General features: G+C 36.6%; 4 protein-coding genes across 4 annotated transcripts in view; 2 read left to right on the top strand and 2 right to left on the bottom strand.

Moving 5' to 3' along the window:
* The window catches only part of LOTGIDRAFT_235152 (hypothetical protein), an 8,698-nt gene extending 2,591 nt beyond the window's left edge, over positions 1 to 6,107 (bottom strand). Inside the window, exons 1-6 of the mRNA XM_009064104.1 lie at positions 6,026 to 6,107; positions 5,057 to 5,128; positions 4,461 to 4,652; positions 3,758 to 3,832; positions 3,217 to 3,300; positions 2,281 to 2,403 (exon numbers count right to left, since the gene is read on the bottom strand). Of these exons, the coding sequence (XP_009062352.1) occupies positions 2,281 to 2,403; positions 3,217 to 3,300; positions 3,758 to 3,832; positions 4,461 to 4,652; positions 5,057 to 5,122 (540 nt within the window). The 5' untranslated portion in view covers positions 5,123 to 5,128; positions 6,026 to 6,107. The remainder of the gene's footprint in view (positions 1 to 2,280; positions 2,404 to 3,216; positions 3,301 to 3,757; positions 3,833 to 4,460; positions 4,653 to 5,056; positions 5,129 to 6,025) is intronic.
* Positions 6,108 to 7,036: 929 nt separating this feature from the next.
* On the bottom strand, positions 7,037 to 8,843 carry LOTGIDRAFT_166689 (hypothetical protein). The gene is made up of 3 exons (XM_009064105.1): positions 8,736 to 8,843; positions 8,213 to 8,327; positions 7,037 to 7,714 (listed from the first exon to the last, which is right to left on the bottom strand). Exons 2-3 carry the CDS (start codon positions 8,305 to 8,307, stop codon positions 7,606 to 7,608), a joined length of 204 nt encoding a protein of 67 aa, XP_009062353.1. The 5' UTR covers positions 8,308 to 8,327; positions 8,736 to 8,843; the 3' UTR covers positions 7,037 to 7,605.
* Positions 8,844 to 10,567: 1,724 nt separating this feature from the next.
* Positions 10,568 to 14,713, top strand: LOTGIDRAFT_235155 (hypothetical protein; the record flags this gene model as incomplete). The annotated part of the gene is made up of 3 exons (XM_009064106.1): positions 10,568 to 10,750; positions 12,651 to 12,807; positions 14,039 to 14,713. The coding sequence occupies 3 exons, from the start codon at positions 10,568 to 10,570 to the stop codon at positions 14,125 to 14,127; spliced, it is 429 nt and encodes a 142-aa protein (XP_009062354.1). The 3' UTR covers positions 14,128 to 14,713.
* Positions 14,714 to 15,225: 512 nt separating this feature from the next.
* Positions 15,226 to 15,807, top strand: LOTGIDRAFT_58933 (hypothetical protein; the record flags this gene model as incomplete). Its single annotated transcript, XM_009064049.1, has 2 exons — positions 15,226 to 15,339; positions 15,649 to 15,807. Coding segments are annotated over 2 exons (273 nt in total), but the record flags the coding sequence as incomplete, so codon positions are not given.
* Positions 15,808 to 21,059: the final 5,252 nt, after the last annotated feature.

Genomic DNA, 21,059 nt, shown 5'->3' on the forward strand with positions numbered 1-21,059 from the left:
CACTTTTTAATAGAAAAATAGAGTACGAGGTAACTGGTGGTAACTGTGCTACTTCAGTAGACGGTGCGTTCAAATCTGTTGATTGGAAAGATTCTTCCAGATACCGCCAGTTGCTATCAATTTCACTCAGATTCTGTCAATTGATCCCCGCCCCCCCCCCCCTTTTTTTTTCTTCTTTTAATAATATGTGATGGTCAAGTATTATGATAACGATATTTATTACACAGCGTTATTAACTTAGTTGTAAGTATGTGAATTATTAAGCTTTTTAACACACTAATTAAAAAAGGGCCAAACTTCGTATTTTACTAGTTACTGGGGGACTTGATAAGCTAGTCTAATCTGCCTCGGAATGCACCTATTGTTCGCGTCACATTATCCCGTCGCTGGAAAGGGCAGCCACGTGATTGGTTAAAACAGAGGTCAAGCAAAGAAGTTAACAGAATGAAGGACAATGTAAGACCTTACTGTAATGGCAACGTACAAAGCTAATAGCTAATAAAACATTCGAAACGAAATTAATAAAATACGAAGGGAAGTTAGGTCTCATTTTAATTAGACTGGGTTTTTAATAAACATAATTATAACAATAATAACAAAATACATGACATCGTTACATAACACGATAGATGTCACTACCAGACACTATCTGGTTCAATTACACACTCAAAAGTTTGCTTCGTGCCTCCTACCTTAACCAAGGCAAGGATGGGCGAAGTTACTCACAGAAGGAAATGAAACAAATTTGAGCAAAGACACATAAAATACGTAAACACTCTACAAGTAAAGGCAATGCTGGAGCTCTTTTAGTTCCAAAGCAGGTCAGGCTTTGTTTGAGACTTTCCCTTTCCACAATAAATAAATTTAATGGTCTGTAAAAACGTAGGTGAAAGTATCCCTAACATTCTCGACTTTCTGTGAAAAGAAAAAGGGAAGTACAGTATTGCCTTCAATACATCAAACAATTAAACATCGTGCATCGTTTACAGCGACGCCCAATCCAAAATAAACGTAGACAAATATAATGTACCACAACATTGAGTAGTATTAGATTAAAATATAAACTTGTCGTTATACAAACCTCTTTATGAGCCTTAGATAGAAATTAAATTCATTTTAAAACTTTATATTCAAATGAAAATTGAGAAAAGAGATATTTGCACATAATTTTACTATAAAATAAAGTTGTTAATACGGATAATGCTTTCTGTGTGGTTTTATTCACTCAATAACAAGTAAATGGCGAGCTGGTAAGTGGTCACTGTGGGACTCAACTAGGAATATCATTTCTCCTATCAAAAGCTTAATACATAGTCTAGTTTGGAGTTTAATACCTTTCCATACGATTAAAGCAAAAAAGCATCAATATTGTACAATAATCAGTTTCTACCAGTTGATCCTTGACCCCAAACTGATCTGCCATATTGTCCTATCTGTATATTAATATATATTCAACTGATCTGCCATATTGTCCTATCTGTATATTAATATATATTCAACTGATCTGCCATGTCCTATCTGTATATTAATATATATTCAACTGATCTGCCATATTGTCCTATCTGTATATTAATATATATTCAACTGATCTGCCATATTGTCCTATCTGTATATTAATATATATTCAACTGATCTGCCATATTGTCCTATCTGTATATTAATATATATTCAACTGATCTGCCATATTGTCCTATCTGTATATTAATATATATTCAACTGATCTGCCATATTGTCCTATCTGTATATTAATATATATTCAACTGATCTGCCATATTGTCCTATCTGTATATTAATATATATTCAACTGATCTGCCATATTGTCCTATCTGTATATTAATATATATTCAACTGATCTGCCATATTGTCCTATCTGTATATTAATATATATTCAACTGATCCATGGACAATTAGGAATGATTTTACAAGCCTGAAGGTAAGATTATTCAACGCGAGGTGTCTCAATCTGATCGAATGTTTCGTATTCTTTTTTATTTCTGTGAGTAAAAGTGAAGTGATCCGCATTTAAGACACGGAACGAAACATCCAAATCGATATTTCAATCAGATTGACCCTTTGCTAGATCCCACACCCCCGTAAACTCAATTTTCCTTTCATTTCATACAGGGTAGGTATTGCTTGTGATTTCCCTTTTTGACAATAACTGATGTCCTAACTAATAATTCACTTTGACCTTTGATATCGGATATCCAATGAAAACTGATGTGGGACGAGGAAATGATTCCCGTGACTAATGGAAACTAATAAAGAACGATAACTCACCGATCTATAAGCATTGGCCATTCCAGTCGTACCACAGCCCCGGTACTGGCAGCAAGAATCAGGAACTGAACTAGAAGCATCGGTTTGCCAGTCACTTGCACTGTTTACACCACAACATCGAAACTATCAACAAAATAATAGTGTGAAACACGTGTTATGTAGATGGTGGTGTGAAACACGTGTTATGTGGATGATGATTTGAAACACGTGTTATGTGGATGGTGGTATGAAACACGTGTTATGTGGATGATGATTTGAAACACGTGTTATGTGGATGATGATTTGAAACACGTGTTATGTGGATGGTGGTATGAAACACGTGTTATGTGGATGATGATTTGAAACACGTGTTATGTGGATGGTGGTATGAAACACGTGTTATGTGGATGATGATTTGAAACACGTGTTATGTGGATGGTGATTTGAAACATACATACAATACAACACCCATACAATTGGGTGGTTAACATTAGATTATCTATACATGTTGTAAAGAACCACTGAAATGTTCAGAATTTCGTTTCATCCTGTGTTTGCTTCACTCATATCTCATTTAATAATTCATGGTTCACTTCCCAGGGTGAATGTTGCTGCCATTTCAAATATTTCGAATATCAAATCCATCGTCAGGGTCAAAATATAGAGTTTCTCTACATGTCAAGAGATTACCTTCTGTGACAGAGATAATTCTGTGGCGGGAAATCAATTGCAAGCCCGAAGCCAGAATTGATCGTTCGGAGGGGCAAGTAATATACCCAGAGGGAGTAATTGTGTATGGACTTACAGTAATGGAACTAGTCGGTTGTCAGAATGATTCAGAATGATGTTTCAGATAATATTAGTTTTCTCTTTTCGGTGAACTTTTAGCTACTTTGCAATGCCACACTCTGTGCAAGGTAACAAATTTTAAAATGGCGGTAATGACTCATCACATACCTGTTTTTGAATAATATCCCATGATCCTCTTCGTTCTGGATCTTTTAAACCTTGCAACAGTTGATTCTCTAATGTACCATCTATCTGTTATAATAAATAACATATTGATAATCATGATGAGAAAGAAACCAAGGGTTATCAAATAATCATTGTTACAACTTTTCATCTTCACAATATCAATCTATTACCCTGGTTCCCAACGTGGAGTGTTTCCACTCTCTAGGGGTGTTTCCACTCCCTAGGGGTGTCGGGGTGTGGACAATTGTTGTAGGAGAAGTTTTTTTTTGGGGGGGGGGGGGGGGGTTATCTTATGGTTCCTAACAAAACAGCAACAGCCTTCCCACTGAGCATCTTATTGCGGCCGCATGATTATATATCCATTATTATGTGTGATTATAGCGGCACTGGACACCTTACGTAGTTTATATCCACCTGAAGAGTTAGTTATTGTTTACATGAGAGATGTAGTTGAAGGATTTAAGTGCTGGTATTGTGAGAGGTTGTAAGTTTTGATTCGAGCACTCAGTTTAAAACACCTTACCTCGTCTCTGTAGATAAAACCAATTATACCAACTGCAATTTCTAGAGCAAATACTACCAATACTGCTGTAAAATACTGAAAAATAGATATCAATATCGAGAAATAAAACGGAGTTACACGTAAAGTAAGTTGGGCTGAGATGGGTGCAATATTTTGAGTTATTTAATTAAAATTTACCGGGACGGTGGGATTACTCGGGGCATCGGTATATTGAAAACCTTTTATCACACGTTTGCTATTCGACCAATGTATTATCTAACCGCTTCTAACGGTGGTTTTGATTGCTTAATTTTTGATGCTATTTGGTCAACATATGTAGTTAGATCATAGATGACAAGTGAAATAATCTGCAGAAAAATCACGAAACTAAACATCCAGATCTTCATTTTAATCAGATAGAAAATAAAAAAAAATGAAAAAAAATGAATGGAGCTTACGTTTTACTATTCTGCATCATGTGGGCTAATGAAGATGTGCAACACCATGCAGGGTACAATGAGCAGCATTAGCCTGCTCTTTTCGATTTCCAAGTGTCGAGGGATCTTCAAAGTGCACAGCCTGTAGCACACGGGGCCTCGGTTTATTGTCCCATCCGAACTACTAGATTAATCTATACTCCTTGGTGTCAGCCCCTTTTACCTGTATCACTGACAGGGGAAACTGGCTAAAGAAATCTAAGGGAGTTTTACGTCCTAATACTCACAATAATAAGCATACACTGGCTTTCCATCCAGGCTCCACAGAAACCAATAAACGTCACCACTAAGACTATAATACCAGCGGCGATCATTACTCCGACCACATTCACGTACTCATATTTGGGTAGTAGAGCCAGGAAGTTGGACTGAGTTATCTGTACATAGATTCCAATTCCCACCATAGCCACGCCCATTAACTACAAATTACATTAATTTAAAGGGATTGTAAAGAGGTTTTCTAAAATAAAATCATGTGTATCGGTGACAATGATAGCATCAATATGTACCATTCCAATTTTTAATCAGAAGTCTGTGATTCCTGCAATTCCATCGAAACTAAGTGTTTGGTGACGTCACTAACCGCGAAAGGCCTTATGCGATACATGTATAGTTTGCGATTAGTGACGTCATACTAAGACTCCTGTAATTAGCATAAATGCAAATGATATGCAAATAAGAATCCACTATCTGTGTAAATTTATGATTTCGCAATAACTTCCCTTCCAAGTATCAAGATATATGAATTAATGCCGTTTGCGGTTTATTCTTGATTATTTGGAGTTATTCCTCTGTTTAGACAAACCATCAAAATTTTACTTACAAAGAATAAAACATTCAGAAAAATAAAAAGAATTTTAACTATTTTGAAGGCTGATTCGCTCGCCATTGTGTTCTGAAAAAGAAAAATATTTACTTTATATAATTGAGTTTCAAGACTGCTTTGTGTAAAAATAGGTATTTAAAAAGTATGATTACGAAGAGGGCAAGAATAATTTATACGTAAGAAATCGTGTACAACGTCGACATTACAAATAATACAGGTACAGAAACGTGGTTAATAAAGAATCACATTCAATAGGACGATTTGGAAATTACAAAATATAAGTTTGACTGCCAATGACCCTATTGTTATTTGGTAAAATATTTTGTAATAATAGAAGTATTCTACGTTTAGTTTATTTTTAAAAAAGTATCTCTTAGAACTTTGCAAATTGATATTTTTCAATCATTTATGACGCCATGGCCAGTGCTGCCGATTGTTAGCTCGGTGAATCAGTGACGATTTGGAGGGAGTGGGAAGAGGAAGCTGGGTGGGGAAATGCGAAAGAACTGTGGCTGGGTCGGACAATCTCAAATTTCAAAACATTCAGTTAAATGTCTGGTGCTGTGAGACGAGCCACTACCTCCCACCCCTGGATAATCATGTGACCCTTAATCCCTCCCCTAAACCCAATTCTCCCTAGACTCTCAACCCTTCCAATCCCTTCTATTCAATCTGTTATAGAACTCGTGAATTAATCAGACTAATTAATTTGAACTCAACACACCATTGACGACTGTTAATCGGGTCCCATTTGGTAAATTACAGATAGATGAAATAAAATAGGAATAAACATACCAGATTTTACTGTAAGTGTGTGTAACAACTATTCTTAATAAAACCTATAAAACCTATTCCTGTATTGCTATTAGGGCCGAGAGAGTGAGAGAGATCCCTCTTTTATATGAGACACTTCAAACAATATTTCAACGTTGAAAAATACACAACACAGGAAGTAATATATCTTACCGATTACTCGAAAATCTCCAAGAATATCGAACTCTTTCAAATACAATACACGAAAATACAAATCAGTTAAAACACATCGAATATTAAACTATCAGACTATAGGTCAAACCTTAAAATAGAAAATAAAATGATAAAACTCGTCAAACCGGTTTGACACGATCTCTCGCAGTAATTGCCCACTCGTTGAAATTAAGGGAACGCTGGATTCGCAGTACCATAAGATTCCCCGTATTGCTTCTGTTAGCTCGTTACATATTGCAATGTCAATATTTGTAAATTTGATTTATAATAATTTTGATAGTAACAAAGAAATAGAAGTTATTCAGTATATTATTATCTATAACGCCTAATGCGCTTTGAAAGGGAAAAGATAAGAAACCATTCGATGCGATTGTACACAAATAAGAACCAACAAGAAGGCCTAAATCAAACAATCATTAAAAAAATTTCAGGGTTAGTTGCGTTTCACTGATAATGGTAGCTTTAATATATAATCTTTAGTGATTAGTTGCGGAGACATTATAAGTTTACATTTAAATCAAAGGGAAATAACTACAAAATTATACTACAGACTACAGTAATTAAATCGTATTGGCGGTCATTAAATCCATTGCTATGATATACGATACGTTGATGACACAAACAAGGGTGGGAAATGTTCGTATGCCGAAATGGATTTCGGGACCGTAGTAACAGGGTGGCAAGGTGGCGAAAATAACCCGGTTTTATGATATGATGTGTCACCAATGAACACAGTCATGCTCAGTGGATTTTTCAGGCAAGTTGTCTGCAAAGCACAGCTCCGACATATTTCAAACACATATATCTTGAATTGACCAAGGCTAAGCGTTGTTATAGAAGGTTATACCATTGACTGTATAAATACTGTTGCTTTCTTGATTTGTATGACCAAGTTATCAATTTAAATTTCAGAATGGACAGTTGCCAGTGACGTGTAGCTGTGTAGGCATCTTTCTTTGAGGTTTAAATAACAACGATATACATGTTTGGAAAATATGATTTATTTACAAAATGAATATGATGAAAAATAGACAAGTATTGTTGACTAATCAATTGTTGATATTATAAACAATGAAGTAGCAAACTCATTTCAAAATCAAAAGCCTCATCAAAAACCAAATTGTCCATTGTGCCTGATAGGGATCACATTATCTGGCAAATTGGCGATATCTTCTAACTAACATAGTCTCATTTCTTTTACCGATTTCTCAGTAACGATCAGTTACTGTACCAGAAGTTGGAATGAATAAAGTCTTTCAATCTGTTTTGTGGATTTTAGATTTACCAGGTTCTATAGGTGGGAACAGACAAGAAAGAGTGTCTGTTGCTGTAAACATGATTATACAGTAGAAAATAGAAAAAACGAATACAGGTCCAGATATAAGGTGGACATGATTTATTTCTTTAATCATTAAATATAAGAAGCACACACATGAAATATAGGTCCAGACAAGATACACATCACTTCTTCTAGGTTCTACTGTATCAACAATCTCGCACCATACACTGTATCTCATCTATTCCCAGCGCTAGAGGCAGCACCAGTAACTGTGAGTTGTCTATTTTTCAAGTGGAGCGTAATTCAAGAGTTTTTCAATCAGATCAACGTGAGACAGTAACATTCTTCGACAACAATATCTCTTTAAACCTAAAGCATCTAACGCATCCCTGAAAATAAACATAATCAAATTAATATAAATTAATTCAGCTTTAAATATCAAATACAGAAATCCTCAAGACCATTTATAATAAAATACATGAATCTACCTAATTTCATCCCAAAACCAGTGGCTCAACTATCATAAGTACTGTTTGAACCAAGTCCACAGGCCACCACCCCCAGAGAAAAAGTACAAAATGTAATCAATCTACCAAAGAGAGTATCTAAAAGTTAACACACAATTTAAAATGGTTCACAAGTTATGCTGGGGATCTATACCAAGGACATGAAATTGACTTACAAAGGGGTCTCAGAATGCAGGGGAGCATATGTTAAAAAAACATCTCCAAGGGAGGGGCCTAAAGTCCACAGGCTCCCAATCCTCTAATTGAGCCACTGCCCAAAACCCAGCGTCACTACTGTCTGAGAGTTCACACAGCAAATATTATTCATAATGTTCTTATCAATGTGTGTAATAAATGTAAGGTTGAAGAACTGATACCTACCCTTCAGTATATTCAACTTGTAATAGTCCAATATACGCCTCCCATTTATTACCAATAACTTTACCACAGGTAAAACATCGAATAGGGATAATCATCTTTACTGATCAACAGACTTCTGAAACAAGATGATGGAAATAGTAAGTGATAAAGCAAAGCTCAGCCACAATTCTTTCTCAATAGCTTCACTGTGACTAATTTTCATATTCAGATTTAAGAGAAATATGTAAAACATCATATAGGGAGCAACATGATGGAAATAGGAGACAAAAAAGTAGTAAAAGCTATTAGCAACAACTTTGCACCAATAACTTCCCTGTGACTAAAATTTATTTTCAGATTTTACAGAAACGTATTTTGCCATTTATTCTCATATGAATTGAAATATCTAGATCTACTTAAAAATTAAAATAATAGTAAAAACTATGCTCTGTCTGCACGACATTAGTGATAAATGATAAATTTGATTGGTATGATAGATCGAATAAAACAAAAGAGGGGCTATTTTCGATAAATATCCACTAACCTCTTACTTAACAACTGAAAATGAAATAAAAGAGGCTAGAAATTAGGTAATGTGACTTCAAAATAGTAAATTTCTTGAAAAATGTGTTCTTTATTGTAAACACACTTACTTCCGGTATGAGTTACGTCTCTTGGGGGTTACTCTTTTCTGCTTTCTCTCAGATTCGATTAAGCACATTCTTTCGAACACTACATTCCTTCACACAACTGTTCGAAGACTTCACGGAGTTAACACGTGTATCTATATCTCAGAAACTAGGCCAAACTTAATCTGGGGCTATATTAAGATTTGTATATTATTATATCATATATGAAGACTAGAGATTATTGATTAGCGGTGTTTGAAGATAAAACACGTTTGTTGTTAGCTAACAGCACGTACAAAAAGTTGCAACAACTAAACGAACGCACCTCGTACAATAGCTGACGCAATAAGCCCCTACTAGCAGTAAAATTTTACTTTAAATGAATTAATGACTGCAGAAAGTTGAAAAAAATAATATTTTCAGTGGGGTCCGTTTTAGAGAAGACTCCCAGTTCACATTTACATTGTACATTGTACACAGATATTTTGATTATAATTTAACATTGGAACGATTCTTGGATCTATTTATTTGATTTGAATAAAACGTTAATAATCAGAACATAATCATGTACACGTTCAAGTGAGTCCTAGTTCTTATCGGACACGTAAAGCCCATTTAATTGTGTCACGTCAGATAACAGTTAACCCCCTCAGAGCAGCTGGAGAAAATCTAAAATAACACATGCCAAGTTGTCATTTGTCCAAATCTTTGTCTTAATTCGAGCAATTGTCTTGTTATCTCTTTTGCTTTTACTTATCTGTACTTTTTAAAACTATCGTCTGCATTTTTATCTACCTCGTCTGCTGTCTCTGTATGTCAAATTTCGCACGCTTGACTCACTCTTGTATGACCCTCGCACTGAAAAAGTTTCTTAAAGGGAACAGTCGACATTTTCGGGGATTGATTTGGGTCTTTATTGCGCTTAATAGTCTTAAGAAGTACTAAAACACACGAAAATCACATAATCCCTTCAAATATACCTCAAACTAGAAATTTCACTGTCTATTTCTATATATGTGATTTCTATATATGGCATAGTCTCACTATAATTCAAGTCAACTATTAAACATGAATATTTATAGATACACATGGATTTGAAGGCTCAAATTTCGATGATGGGCTGTAAACACTATTACTGATTATGTAAGCCAAAAAAATTCCTGTTTCTGAAACTTAGGTATGATTAATACAACATTTTACCTCGTGAGGGCCGAGGTTATAAATATTCATGCTGTCAATTGATTTTCAATCCGACCAATCAACATGCTTGTACATAATGGTTTGTTTTGTAATTATGAGCACTCGAACGAAACTCGTTAAAATTATGAATACAGGTATCACATCGGAGGGGACAAGTGTCTTACGATTGTTTGAAAAATAAATACATCGACTTATACGAAGCTACTTGGACACAATGAACCACGGTGCCATCTTTTTATTGATAATGATGTATACTTTAAACAAGATAGATCATTAAACATCTATCAATAAATATTTACACGACTATATCTCTATAAAGAGTAGGACTCCTTGGTTTTACAGGTATTTAGTTCAACCAGCAGGTTCCAATTGGTTTAATCGCTGATAAGATTACAACATTGATACAGGTATCATAGACTGTGTACGTGACCCACTCAAAAACTCTTATTTTTTACCCTTAGATAAACCATATTAGGGCATTTGGGGTATTTTGGGGCCCTATATATTGACTCAAGGTCGTGATTCAAAATCAGATTTAATTTCCAAGATGATCAGAACCATTTTATTGAGTGTTGTTGTTGGTGTGGCGCTGGTTCAGTCAAAAGAAAAATACATGAAACATATTCCTAATAGCTTCAATGTGAAAAATCCTTGTGATCAGTCCAAATGGATTGCTATAGGACACACTGATGCTACAGAAGGCAAAGATGGAGAAAATCCTTTTGGAGAGGTAACTGAAGTATTTGCAATTGGTTGGTATGTAGATGACAAGTTAACGCTCGCTTTCAGCGGATGCTGATATCGCAAACTAGGTAGTTGTTGGTAGATGACAAGTTAACGTTCGCTTTCAGCGGATGCTGATATCGCAAACTAGGTAGTTGTTGGCAGATGACAAGTTAACGTTCGCTTTCAACGGATGCTGATATCGCAAACTAGGTAGTTGTTGGTAGATGACAAGTTAACGTTCGCTTTCAGCGGATGCTGATATCGCAAACTAGGTAGTTGTTGGTAGATGACAAGTTAACGTTCGCTTTCAACGGATGCTGATATCGCAAACTAGGTATGTGTTGGTAGATGACAAGTTAACGTTCGCTTCCAGTGGATGCTGATATCACAGACTAGGTAGTTGTTGGTAGATGAAAACTTAACGTTCACTTCCAGCTAACTGATATCGTAAACTAGGTAGTTGGTGGTAGATGACAAGTTAACGTTCGCTTTTAGCGGATGCTGATATCACAGACTAGGTAGTTGTTGGTAGATGACAAGTTAACGTTCGCTTCCAGTGGATGCTGATATCACAGACTAGGTAGTTGTTGGTAGATGACAAGTTAACGTTCACTTCCAGCTAACTGACATCGCAAACTCGGTAGTTGGTGGTAGATGACAAGTTAACGTTCGCTTCCAGCGGATGCTGATATCACAAACTAGGTAGTTGTTGGTAGTTTGATTGATGTATTTGCAATATCAAACTCTGCGTCTTATACCTTGAATGCATCACGGGATGCAGCGATTTGATTGGATTGTATGCAAGAGAATACTACCAATCAGAGTATGTGCAAGCGTACAAACAAATCAAATTGTTACATTAACAAACTTTCGTGTTACAAAAAAGGTGGCTATTGCAGTCAAGGTTTAAGATACAGTTTGTAATACCCTGACATTGTAAAGATGGATTATCTTTGCTTCTTCTTTTCTTAGCTTAATCTTGACGGTATTGATTTTTGAAGATCCTGAAATCAAATGATCGAAGTCGTCTCAATATTTGCTTTCTCATCAACTATAATTTAAAAACAAATACAAGAAACTTAATCACTCTAAGAATTAAAATAATGAACCTGCAGTTATATAAAACGTATTCGATGTTACAAACATTACCCTACTCTTTTTGAAACACCTGATGGTACTTTTCTTTGGAGTAGTCCACTACTATGCAACATTTACTCTCGATTTTGCCATTCTTTGGACGAGATTTTTGATTGACAGAATTGTCATGCTGGTACGGATTTTAATTACCTTCTACAGAGAGGCTTGATAACTTATTTTAAAGTGAATATAACCCGTGACAAAATTTTCTTTTTCTAAAGATGCCAATAAAATCAGGAATATTCATAGATCTGTTTTATATGTCAATAAATATCTATCTACTCTCTATTACGGTAAAAAGATTTTATAAACAGGGTTCGTTTTTAATAGTAGTAAGTATATGACATTCTTAAAACTATAACTCATAATTGCGTTTTTAGGAAAAATTAGCTGAGGAGGCCGAGCAGGGACCACCAAATTTTCCCAGGAGGCCACAGGCTATGCTTTCGCTATGTAAATTGATTAAAAAAAATTGAAAGTGGGGAGGGGGGCAAAGCCTGGCCTCTGTTCTGAAGAGGGGACATGGTCCCCCGTGCTCGCACCCCCCCCCCCCCCCCTCCCCTCTTATCCCATACAAACACCTATGGTATCACTACGATCACAAAGAAAAACCAAGAACGAATTTACAATATTATTAGAACTTGATAAATCTTCGAAGATAAGCCTGACATATTTGGAAACATACTCCATTTTTACCCGATAAGTTACAAAAAACAGTTTTTGGGTGTTAAAATATTGTTGATTATGATAACATCGTTTATTTCCAGGACTTCAAACACGTTGGAGACAAACACTGGAACAAAGCTTTATGTGAGAAAGATTCAGATGGTGATGGCAAATCAAATGGTGCTGAATTAGGTGACCCTTCTTGTATCTGGTCTGAACATGGTAGCCATAATCTACAAGCCGTTACAGGTCACCCAGGTATGTTACTTTATAATCTACAACCCGTTACAGGCATCTACAATCCGTTACAGGTAACCCAGGTATGTATCTTTATAATCTACAAACCGTTACAGGTCATCTAGGTATGTAACTTTATAATCTACAACCCGATACAGGTCATCTAGGTATATCACTTTATAAACTACAAACCGTTACAGGTAACCCAGGTATGTATCTTTATAATCTACAACCCGATACAGGTCATCTAGGTATGTAACTTTATAATCTACAACCCGATACAGGTCATCTAGGTATGTAACTTTATAATCTACAACCCGATACAGGTCATCTAGGTATGTAACTTTATAATCTACAACCCGATACAGGTCATCTAAGTATGTAACTTTATAATCTACAACCCGATACAGGTCATCTAGGTATGTAACTTTATAATCTACAACCCGTTACAGGTCACCCAGGTATGTAACTTTATAATCTACAACCCGATACAGGTCATCTAGGTATATAACTTTATAATCTACAACCCGTTACAGGTCATCTAGGTATGTAACTTTATAATCTACAACCCGATACAGGTCATCTAGGTATGTAACTTTATAATCTACAACCCGTTACAGGTCATCTAGGTATGTAACTTTATAATCTACAACCCGTTACAGGTCACCCAGGTATGTAACTTTATAATCTACAACCCGATACAGGTCATCTAGGTATGTAACTTTATTATCTACAACCCGATACAGGTCATCTAGGTATGTATCTTTATAATCTACAACCCGTTACAGGTCACCTAGGTATGTAACGTTATAATCTACAACCCGTTACAGGTCAAACAGGTATGTAACTTTATAATCTACAACACGTTACAGGCATCTACAATCCGTTACAGGTCACCCAGATATGTAACTTTGTAATCTACAACCCGGTACAGGTCATCCACATATGTAACTGTATAATCTACAGCCCGTTACAGGTATCTATAACCCGTTACAGGTATCTATAACCAGTTACAATTGATCCAGATATGTAACTTTATAATCTACAACCCGTTACGACCGGAGTGAAATCGTAATATCTAAGACATTCAACTTTCAATGAACAGATAACTTCAATAATGGAGGTCGAGATGCGGGTGGTTGCGGATGGTTATAATAGCTTTACTTTATTTCAATTGTTATACAATCTGATGCGCAAGGCATTTGATTTTTTATGCCCATTATTATACCTATGATTTGTTTTCTAATTGCAGGTATTTGTGAACCAGTTGGATCTCCAGCTTGTAGTCACCAGCAGTTTGATTGTCAAAATCTATTTGGTTCTCACCACCATCACGGTTAAAGAAATTAAAATCCCCAGGTGTTGGTTAAAGATAAATCATTTCAACAGATTTTTTCTTTGGGTTGAAATTCTTTAATATTTATATTTTATAATTCATAACAATGATTAGGAAAAAGTAATCACCAGAGTAGCCCCGCCCATCCCCCGTCAATCATCCATTTTAAACTGATAATAAAAGAATGGTTTCAAGCACCAAAGCAATATTGCCTTACTATTTTGCATAATTCCTTGGACGCTGCCATTACTAAGTACTATTGCGTTATAACTATCTGCCAATATACCGCTGGTGTGTCTAACGGCGTGTTTCATCTTTATGCAGTATTTTCACCATATCCCTTACAAATACTGAAAAAGAGAATGTTTTGCAGTCATGATTAATGTCAATCGGTCCTGTAATCCATACAAATTCTAAACATTTGTCCTACCACCATTCACTCTAAGAAGGGGTACTGGTAGTGTATTTGTTTTATAATAAACTATTTTTTAGTAAGATTTTGTTTTCTTTTAAAAATTATGAGGTTTTGAAATATATTGTGTATATTTCCTGTCTAAGGCAGTGTATTAAAGTTTTTTTTATTTAACTTTTAATGCGGTGGTTTTCAACCTATATTTGTATGTGTCCCCAAATCGAATTTAGCGATCTCCCCAGAGACTAGAATTGGATACGAGACACGATCTCTGGTTGGACATGTCCCTTTGGTTGAAAAGCTAAGTTTTGATATGTATTATGGCTTATATTTGCATCCTGAAATTATAGATATGGTTTACTATACATGACGACACAAGTCTTTACAGCCACTTAGACAAATCTACAATGTCAAGAAGTGTACAGAAAATTATACTGTGGTCACCTTTTCGGTCCCTGGTCAGACATTATGATTGGTAGGATTGGCGAGGAAGGCTGAGATTATGCTGGCTATCTTGTCACGTTTGATAAAAAATAAAGGTCAATATTTATCTGGCGATCCTTTGTCCTTTGTTAACCACATAATCTCTCTCAGGGAGCCATTTATTAAAGGAATATTTGAAAGTTAGAAAATGAGGTGTATTCTGTTGTTGGTGGTGTATATTGTCGTGGTATATTCCAATAAGGTGAATCAGAACAAGATTCCCAATGGAGATAGAGTGAGAAACCCATGTGATAATACTATCTGGAACGGAGTAGGACATTGGAACTCGAAAGGCGCTGGATTATTAAATTCCTTTGGTGAAGTAAGTATCACATCTACTTCTGTTATTTAGATGATAAGAGATAGAACACAAATTAAGACCGAACCTTGTCAGATCATGGATAGATTTTGCAGTAACCCGAATAAAAAAAACAAAACGGGAAGAATTTGGTGTGATTATTTATATCGATAAGAAAATGGTCCAGATCGAATTTGACGATTTTTCGATGAACAGTTTTGGTGTTATTACGCAGTAAAATTGCGCCACAATTTGTTTCAGAACGCTAAAGAGACTACAGTTTCCATCTGATTTTAATGCAATTTGGTTTCGTTTCCGTTTCCTCTCTTTCAGGATTTCCGAACGATTGGAATCCATCAATGGAATTCAGAGTTATGTAAACACGATTCGGATGGGGATGGAGTTTCTAACGGAGCAGAATTAGGCGATCCCAATTGTTTATGGACCCCAAGCAATAATCACCAGTTAGCAAGTCCAACTGGACATCCAGGTAACATCAGCTACAATATACGGTACAATTTCCACTAGATAGGATTTGACACCCTGTGATTCTCAGATTCATGAATCACAGTCAGAGACCTATACAGTATAAACTCGGCCATAAACAATAGTATCAATGTCGAACATTTTAATGATTTTTGTAGGTTTTTGAATTTTATTTTTCAGGTATCTGTGAACCAGTCGGATCTTCCAAATGTGATTCTCATATTTTCTCTTGTTTATAAAACACTGTATTTGATATTAATAAATAAATAAACAATAATAATTTGACATGGTGTATATCATTGGTATAAGTCCTCATCCACTTGTCTCGACGTTATTTACAGTGTATATCATTGGTATAAGTCCTCATCCACTTGTCTCGACGTTATTTACAGTGTATATCATTGGTATAAGACCTCATCCACTTGTCTCGACGTTATTTACAGTGTATGGTATAAGACCTCATCCACTTGTCTCGACGTTATTTACAGTGTATGGTATAAGCCCTCATCCCCTCGCCTAGACGTTATTTACAGTGTATGGTATAAGTCCTCATCCACTTGTCTCGACGTTATTTACAGTGTATGGTATAAGTCCTCATCCCCTCGCCTAGACGTTATTTACAGTGTATAGCATTGGTATAAGACCTCATCCACTTGTCTCGACGTTATTTACAGTGTATGGTATAAGCCCTCATCCACTTGTCTCGACGTTATTTACAGTGTATGGTATAAGCCCTCATCCCCTCGCCTAGACGTTATTTACAGTGTATAGCATTGGTATAAGACCTCCCCTCGCCTTGACGTTATTTACAGTGTATGGTATAAGCCCTCATCCCCTTGTCTAGACGTTATTTACAGTGTATAGCAGGCTATAACCCCACCCTCGCCTAGACGTTATCTACAGTGTATAGCAGGCTATAACCTAACCCTCGCCTAGACGTTATCTACAGTGTATAGCAGGCTATAACCCCACCCCTCGCCTAGACGTTATTTACGGTGTATAGCAGACTATAACCCCACCACCGCCTAGACGTTATCTACAGTGTATAGCAAGCTATAACCCCACCCTCGCCTAGACGTTATTTACAGTGTATAGCAGGCTATAACCCCACCCCTCGCTCAGACGTTATCTACAGTGTATAGCAGGCTATAACCCCACCCCTCGCCTAGACGTTATTTACAGTGTATAGCAGGCTATAACCCCACCCCTCGCTTAGACGTTATCTACAGTGTATAGCAGGCTATAACCCCACCCTCGCCTAGACGTTATCTACAGTGTATAGCAGGCTATAACCCCACCCCTCGCTTAGACATTATCTACAGTGTATAGCAGGCTATAACCCCACCCTCGCCTTGACGTTATTTACAGTGTATAGCAGGCTATAACCCCACCCTCGCCTAGACGTTATTTACAGTGTATAGCAGGCTACAACCCCACCCCTCGCTTAGACGTTATCTACAGTGTATAGCAGGCTATAACCCCACCCCTCGCCTAGACGTTATCTACAGTGTATAGCAGGCTATAACCCCACCCCTCGCCTAGACGTTATTTACAGTGTATAGCAGGCTATAACCCCACCCTCGCCTAGACGTTATTTACAGTGTATAGCAGACTATAACCCCACACTCGCTTAGACGTTATTTACAGTGTATAGCAGGCTATAACCCCACCCTCGCCTAGACGTTATTTACAGTGTATAGCAGGCTATAACCCCACCCCTCGCTTAGACGTTATCTACAGTGTATAGCAGGCTATAACCCCACCCCTCGCCTAGACGTTATCTACAGTGTATAGCAGGCTATAACCCCACCCCCAGCACTCTCGTCAGTGCTGATATGATATGTTGCATAGCGCTGTTTTGGTTTATACAATATTAACTAGAGGTCAGCATTATTCCCCCCCTATTCACCCCCCTCCCCCCTCCCCCCTATTCAATAACCGAGTTTCTATCTCCCACTCTACCATATTACATCTATAGGTCAGAATCATTCACTAGATCTCCTGTTACTCCAGTCTGGTATTTAATCGTTCTTTTAACCTTGAAGTCGCTTCAATCGGCTAGTTCGTACCTTACATTATATTCTATTATACCCTTGGACTAGCTAGCTACCTTGTACCTTACCTATATTATAGCTAGCCTGTATCTTACTTATATTATAGCTACCCAGGTTCTCACTGACAGGATTACAGATCATACCAGTAAGTTATTTATTTATCTATATTAGAACTGTCATTTCTTTCATTAAACCGGGTACAGTATTGTATCTATGATTATTCAAGTGACGGGAGAGTAGAGACCATAGACTTATTTAATTGCTTTTCTTTCATTATGTTAAACTGTAAGATGTTTGAAAGTGGAGTGCTTCACCCCTCACCCTAATACACCCCCACCACACACACACTCCTTCACAGCCCCACCCCCTTCTTCCGAAACCCATAGAAAAGTCACCGCTAACTGGAAATCCCCTTTCCATGTTACCCTATATTCTAAGAGACGAGTCCCGAGATTCAAGTCACCAAAAGATGCAAATATAATAAAGTTTTACGTTCACCAACACAGTGGAGGGAGATAGATTATAGCTCTGTATCTCAGAGTCGTGAATTCATATTGCACCAATACGCTCTCTCGAAATTAAAAGTGAAACAGACAAAGTCGCGCCGTGTAATAGTAGTACGTTATTAACTATGCATTGACTGGCCTAATTTATAAAGTATGAAATTTCATTCTTTTTCTCCAGTTTATAGAATACTAATATTATATTCCTTCTATCCCCCTGTCAGTGATGATACACACATATTTTTCAACCCGGTTTCCCCCTGTCAGTGATGATACACACATATTTTTCAACCCGGTTTCCCCCTGTCAGTGATGATACACACATATTTTTCAACCCGGTTTCCCCCTGTCAGTGATGCAGGTACGAGGGACTGACATGGAAAAATCCTCTAGTTGTTTGGATGGGACAATAAACCGAGGCCCTTTGTGCTACAGGCTGTGCACGTTAAAGATTCCCCGACAGTTGGAAATTGAACAAGAGCAGGCTACTGCCACTGACTTGCTAAGATTTCCCTTTTTGCACACTGCGTGGCGTTGCTCGTCTGCATGAGGCCGATCTGGTGCAAAAGAATAGGACATGAAACTAGATTCTATCAAATTTTCTTCGATAGGAACCAGAATTTCAGTAATTCAGTAAATTAGATGGATATGTCTCTTTAAGACCAATTCTATAGTCCATTGATAAACTGTAATAACAGATATAAACATTTATATTAGAACAGTAGACTGTAACAGGCTGGGGTATACAGAATCAACAGCTATCAGGCAGGTATATAGAGTACGAGCCGGCATCTTGTACCACAGACTTCTGAAACTACCGTTACACGCGTTCTGAGTATTTATATCTCGTCTTACCCTCTGCCTATAAAAGGAATAGGTACTAATGTATTCTATACACTCCTTGTATACATTCTTAGATCATCTCATTTTGGCACTGAGGGGGGACAACATCTCTGAAAATTTTCAGAAATTGATTTTTGAAAAAGCTATTTAACAGTTTTGACGAAGAAAATTTTAATGAAATTTGAACAGTTTAAAGGTATTAAGTGTCATAATTAAACAGTTTGAAGTTTTTAGATTAGGAAGATACCATTGTGGTAAAATGACCTGTATCCCCAAGCAATATAATGAGTTGTTAGAATTAATAGTAACGGTGGCAACTGGGATGTTATCATTTTGATACCCCGGCAGCTTTCCACGTTAATATCTACCTACATTCCAATTTTACACTCAGCCGCCATCTTTGTTTCGATTAAAAGGTAAGACGACTGATTTTTTATTTAAAACTCAATTTACGGCCGACCAACTTTACATAAAAACTCGAGAAACTTTTAAAACAAGTTGAAAATGTATTCTGCACTATGGACGTTTCTGTTATGATATGGTGTTCTGAGAAATACGTCATGACCTTGTCAGAAATATTCTACGAAATTTACCGGCTAAACTATGATAGTTTTTGTAAGCGAATTGCAATTAGCTTCATTTGATGATAGAAGTTCTTAGTAAGGGAATCGAGTGTTTTAGCGATTCATAGTGGATCACCTGTGATTTTTAATATCAAAAGTACTTTGTGGATACTATCAGTTAGGATCAGAGACTCATCATAAACATGTTTTGACCATTGACTATGCACCCTCCCCCACCCCACCTCACCCCACCCCAGATAAGAAGTTTTTGAATCCTGGTCAGAGTATGAATATACAGTAGCCTAAGTCTTTCTATATCTATAAAGTTATATGATATATGATATGTTGACATTTAAATTATAGCCTCTACTCTTATCACGATACACCCAGTTCCATGTAATACACATCCTCTAGTCTGGCATCATTTTTACCTGTTTCAATCTGATCCTCATTATACGTGCCCCCCCCTCACTTTCGCTCGAAAAAACGGATTGTCCCCCTGAAACCTGATTACTACCCCAATAATCAATGGTTATGCATTACATAATATCTCTAAGTGAATATAAAAATACAACAAGGCAATAAAATACGTTTGTAGAGGTTTCCCCTCCTCCTCCCTCGCGAACAATAAATCTGGCTACAAGCCTGTCAGTGTAGATATAATTAGACAATAGATAGTTAGGGTAGAAAATATAAATAATACCAGCTGGTAAATACACCATAGCTTGTACTAGTGATGAATTATATCATGCACGAAGCAACAAGAACTTAAACAAAGTTCGTGTACGTTTGGCAGAATTCGCTTTAAATGTTGTTCAAAGAACTGATCTTTATCGTCTCCTCCTTTCAAAAGAAAAAAAAACAGATAACGGGCCTTTGTGTGGGATAACATTTAATTACATCGCTACTGACAAACATATTTATAAAGCAACGCAGGTTAGATGTAGGGTCAAGGGTTAAATCAATTAATTGTGTGTCTAATTAATATTATAATGAAATAAGCCCAGTAGAGATATCAGACCTGAGATCTGGAAGAGAATAAGAACTGTAAGTATAGAGTTATTAGAATCATGTTTACTCTACCAGACAGCTGTCGGGTCAGTGTAACTATATACTATTACCAGCACTACCTAGAATTTACCGTTAGATTCCTGTATACTATCAGTAGCAACAGAACTTATTCTTTTATTACAGAATTTCTTAAAACCACCGTTTCTTAAACACGTCTGAAACTATTCATTGATAAGATGTGAGGTTTTTACGACAATGGATGGGGGACCACGGTTTTTACGACA

Source organism: Lottia gigantea (assembly GCF_000327385.1).
Source record: "Lottia gigantea unplaced genomic scaffold LOTGIsca_60, whole genome shotgun sequence".
Taxonomy (NCBI): domain Eukaryota; kingdom Metazoa; phylum Mollusca; class Gastropoda; family Lottiidae; genus Lottia; species Lottia gigantea.

Bases quoted from the DNA above. Each gene is read 5' to 3' on its own strand.
- LOTGIDRAFT_166689 (XM_009064105.1), bottom strand. From the start codon at position 8,307: ATGATTATCCCTATTCGATGTTTTACCTGTGGTAAAGTTATTGGTAAT. The intron at 7,715-8,212 runs GTAGGTATCAGT...GTTTATTTTCAG, and splicing joins CAAGTTGAATATACTGAAGG to GGATGCGTTAGATGCTTTAG.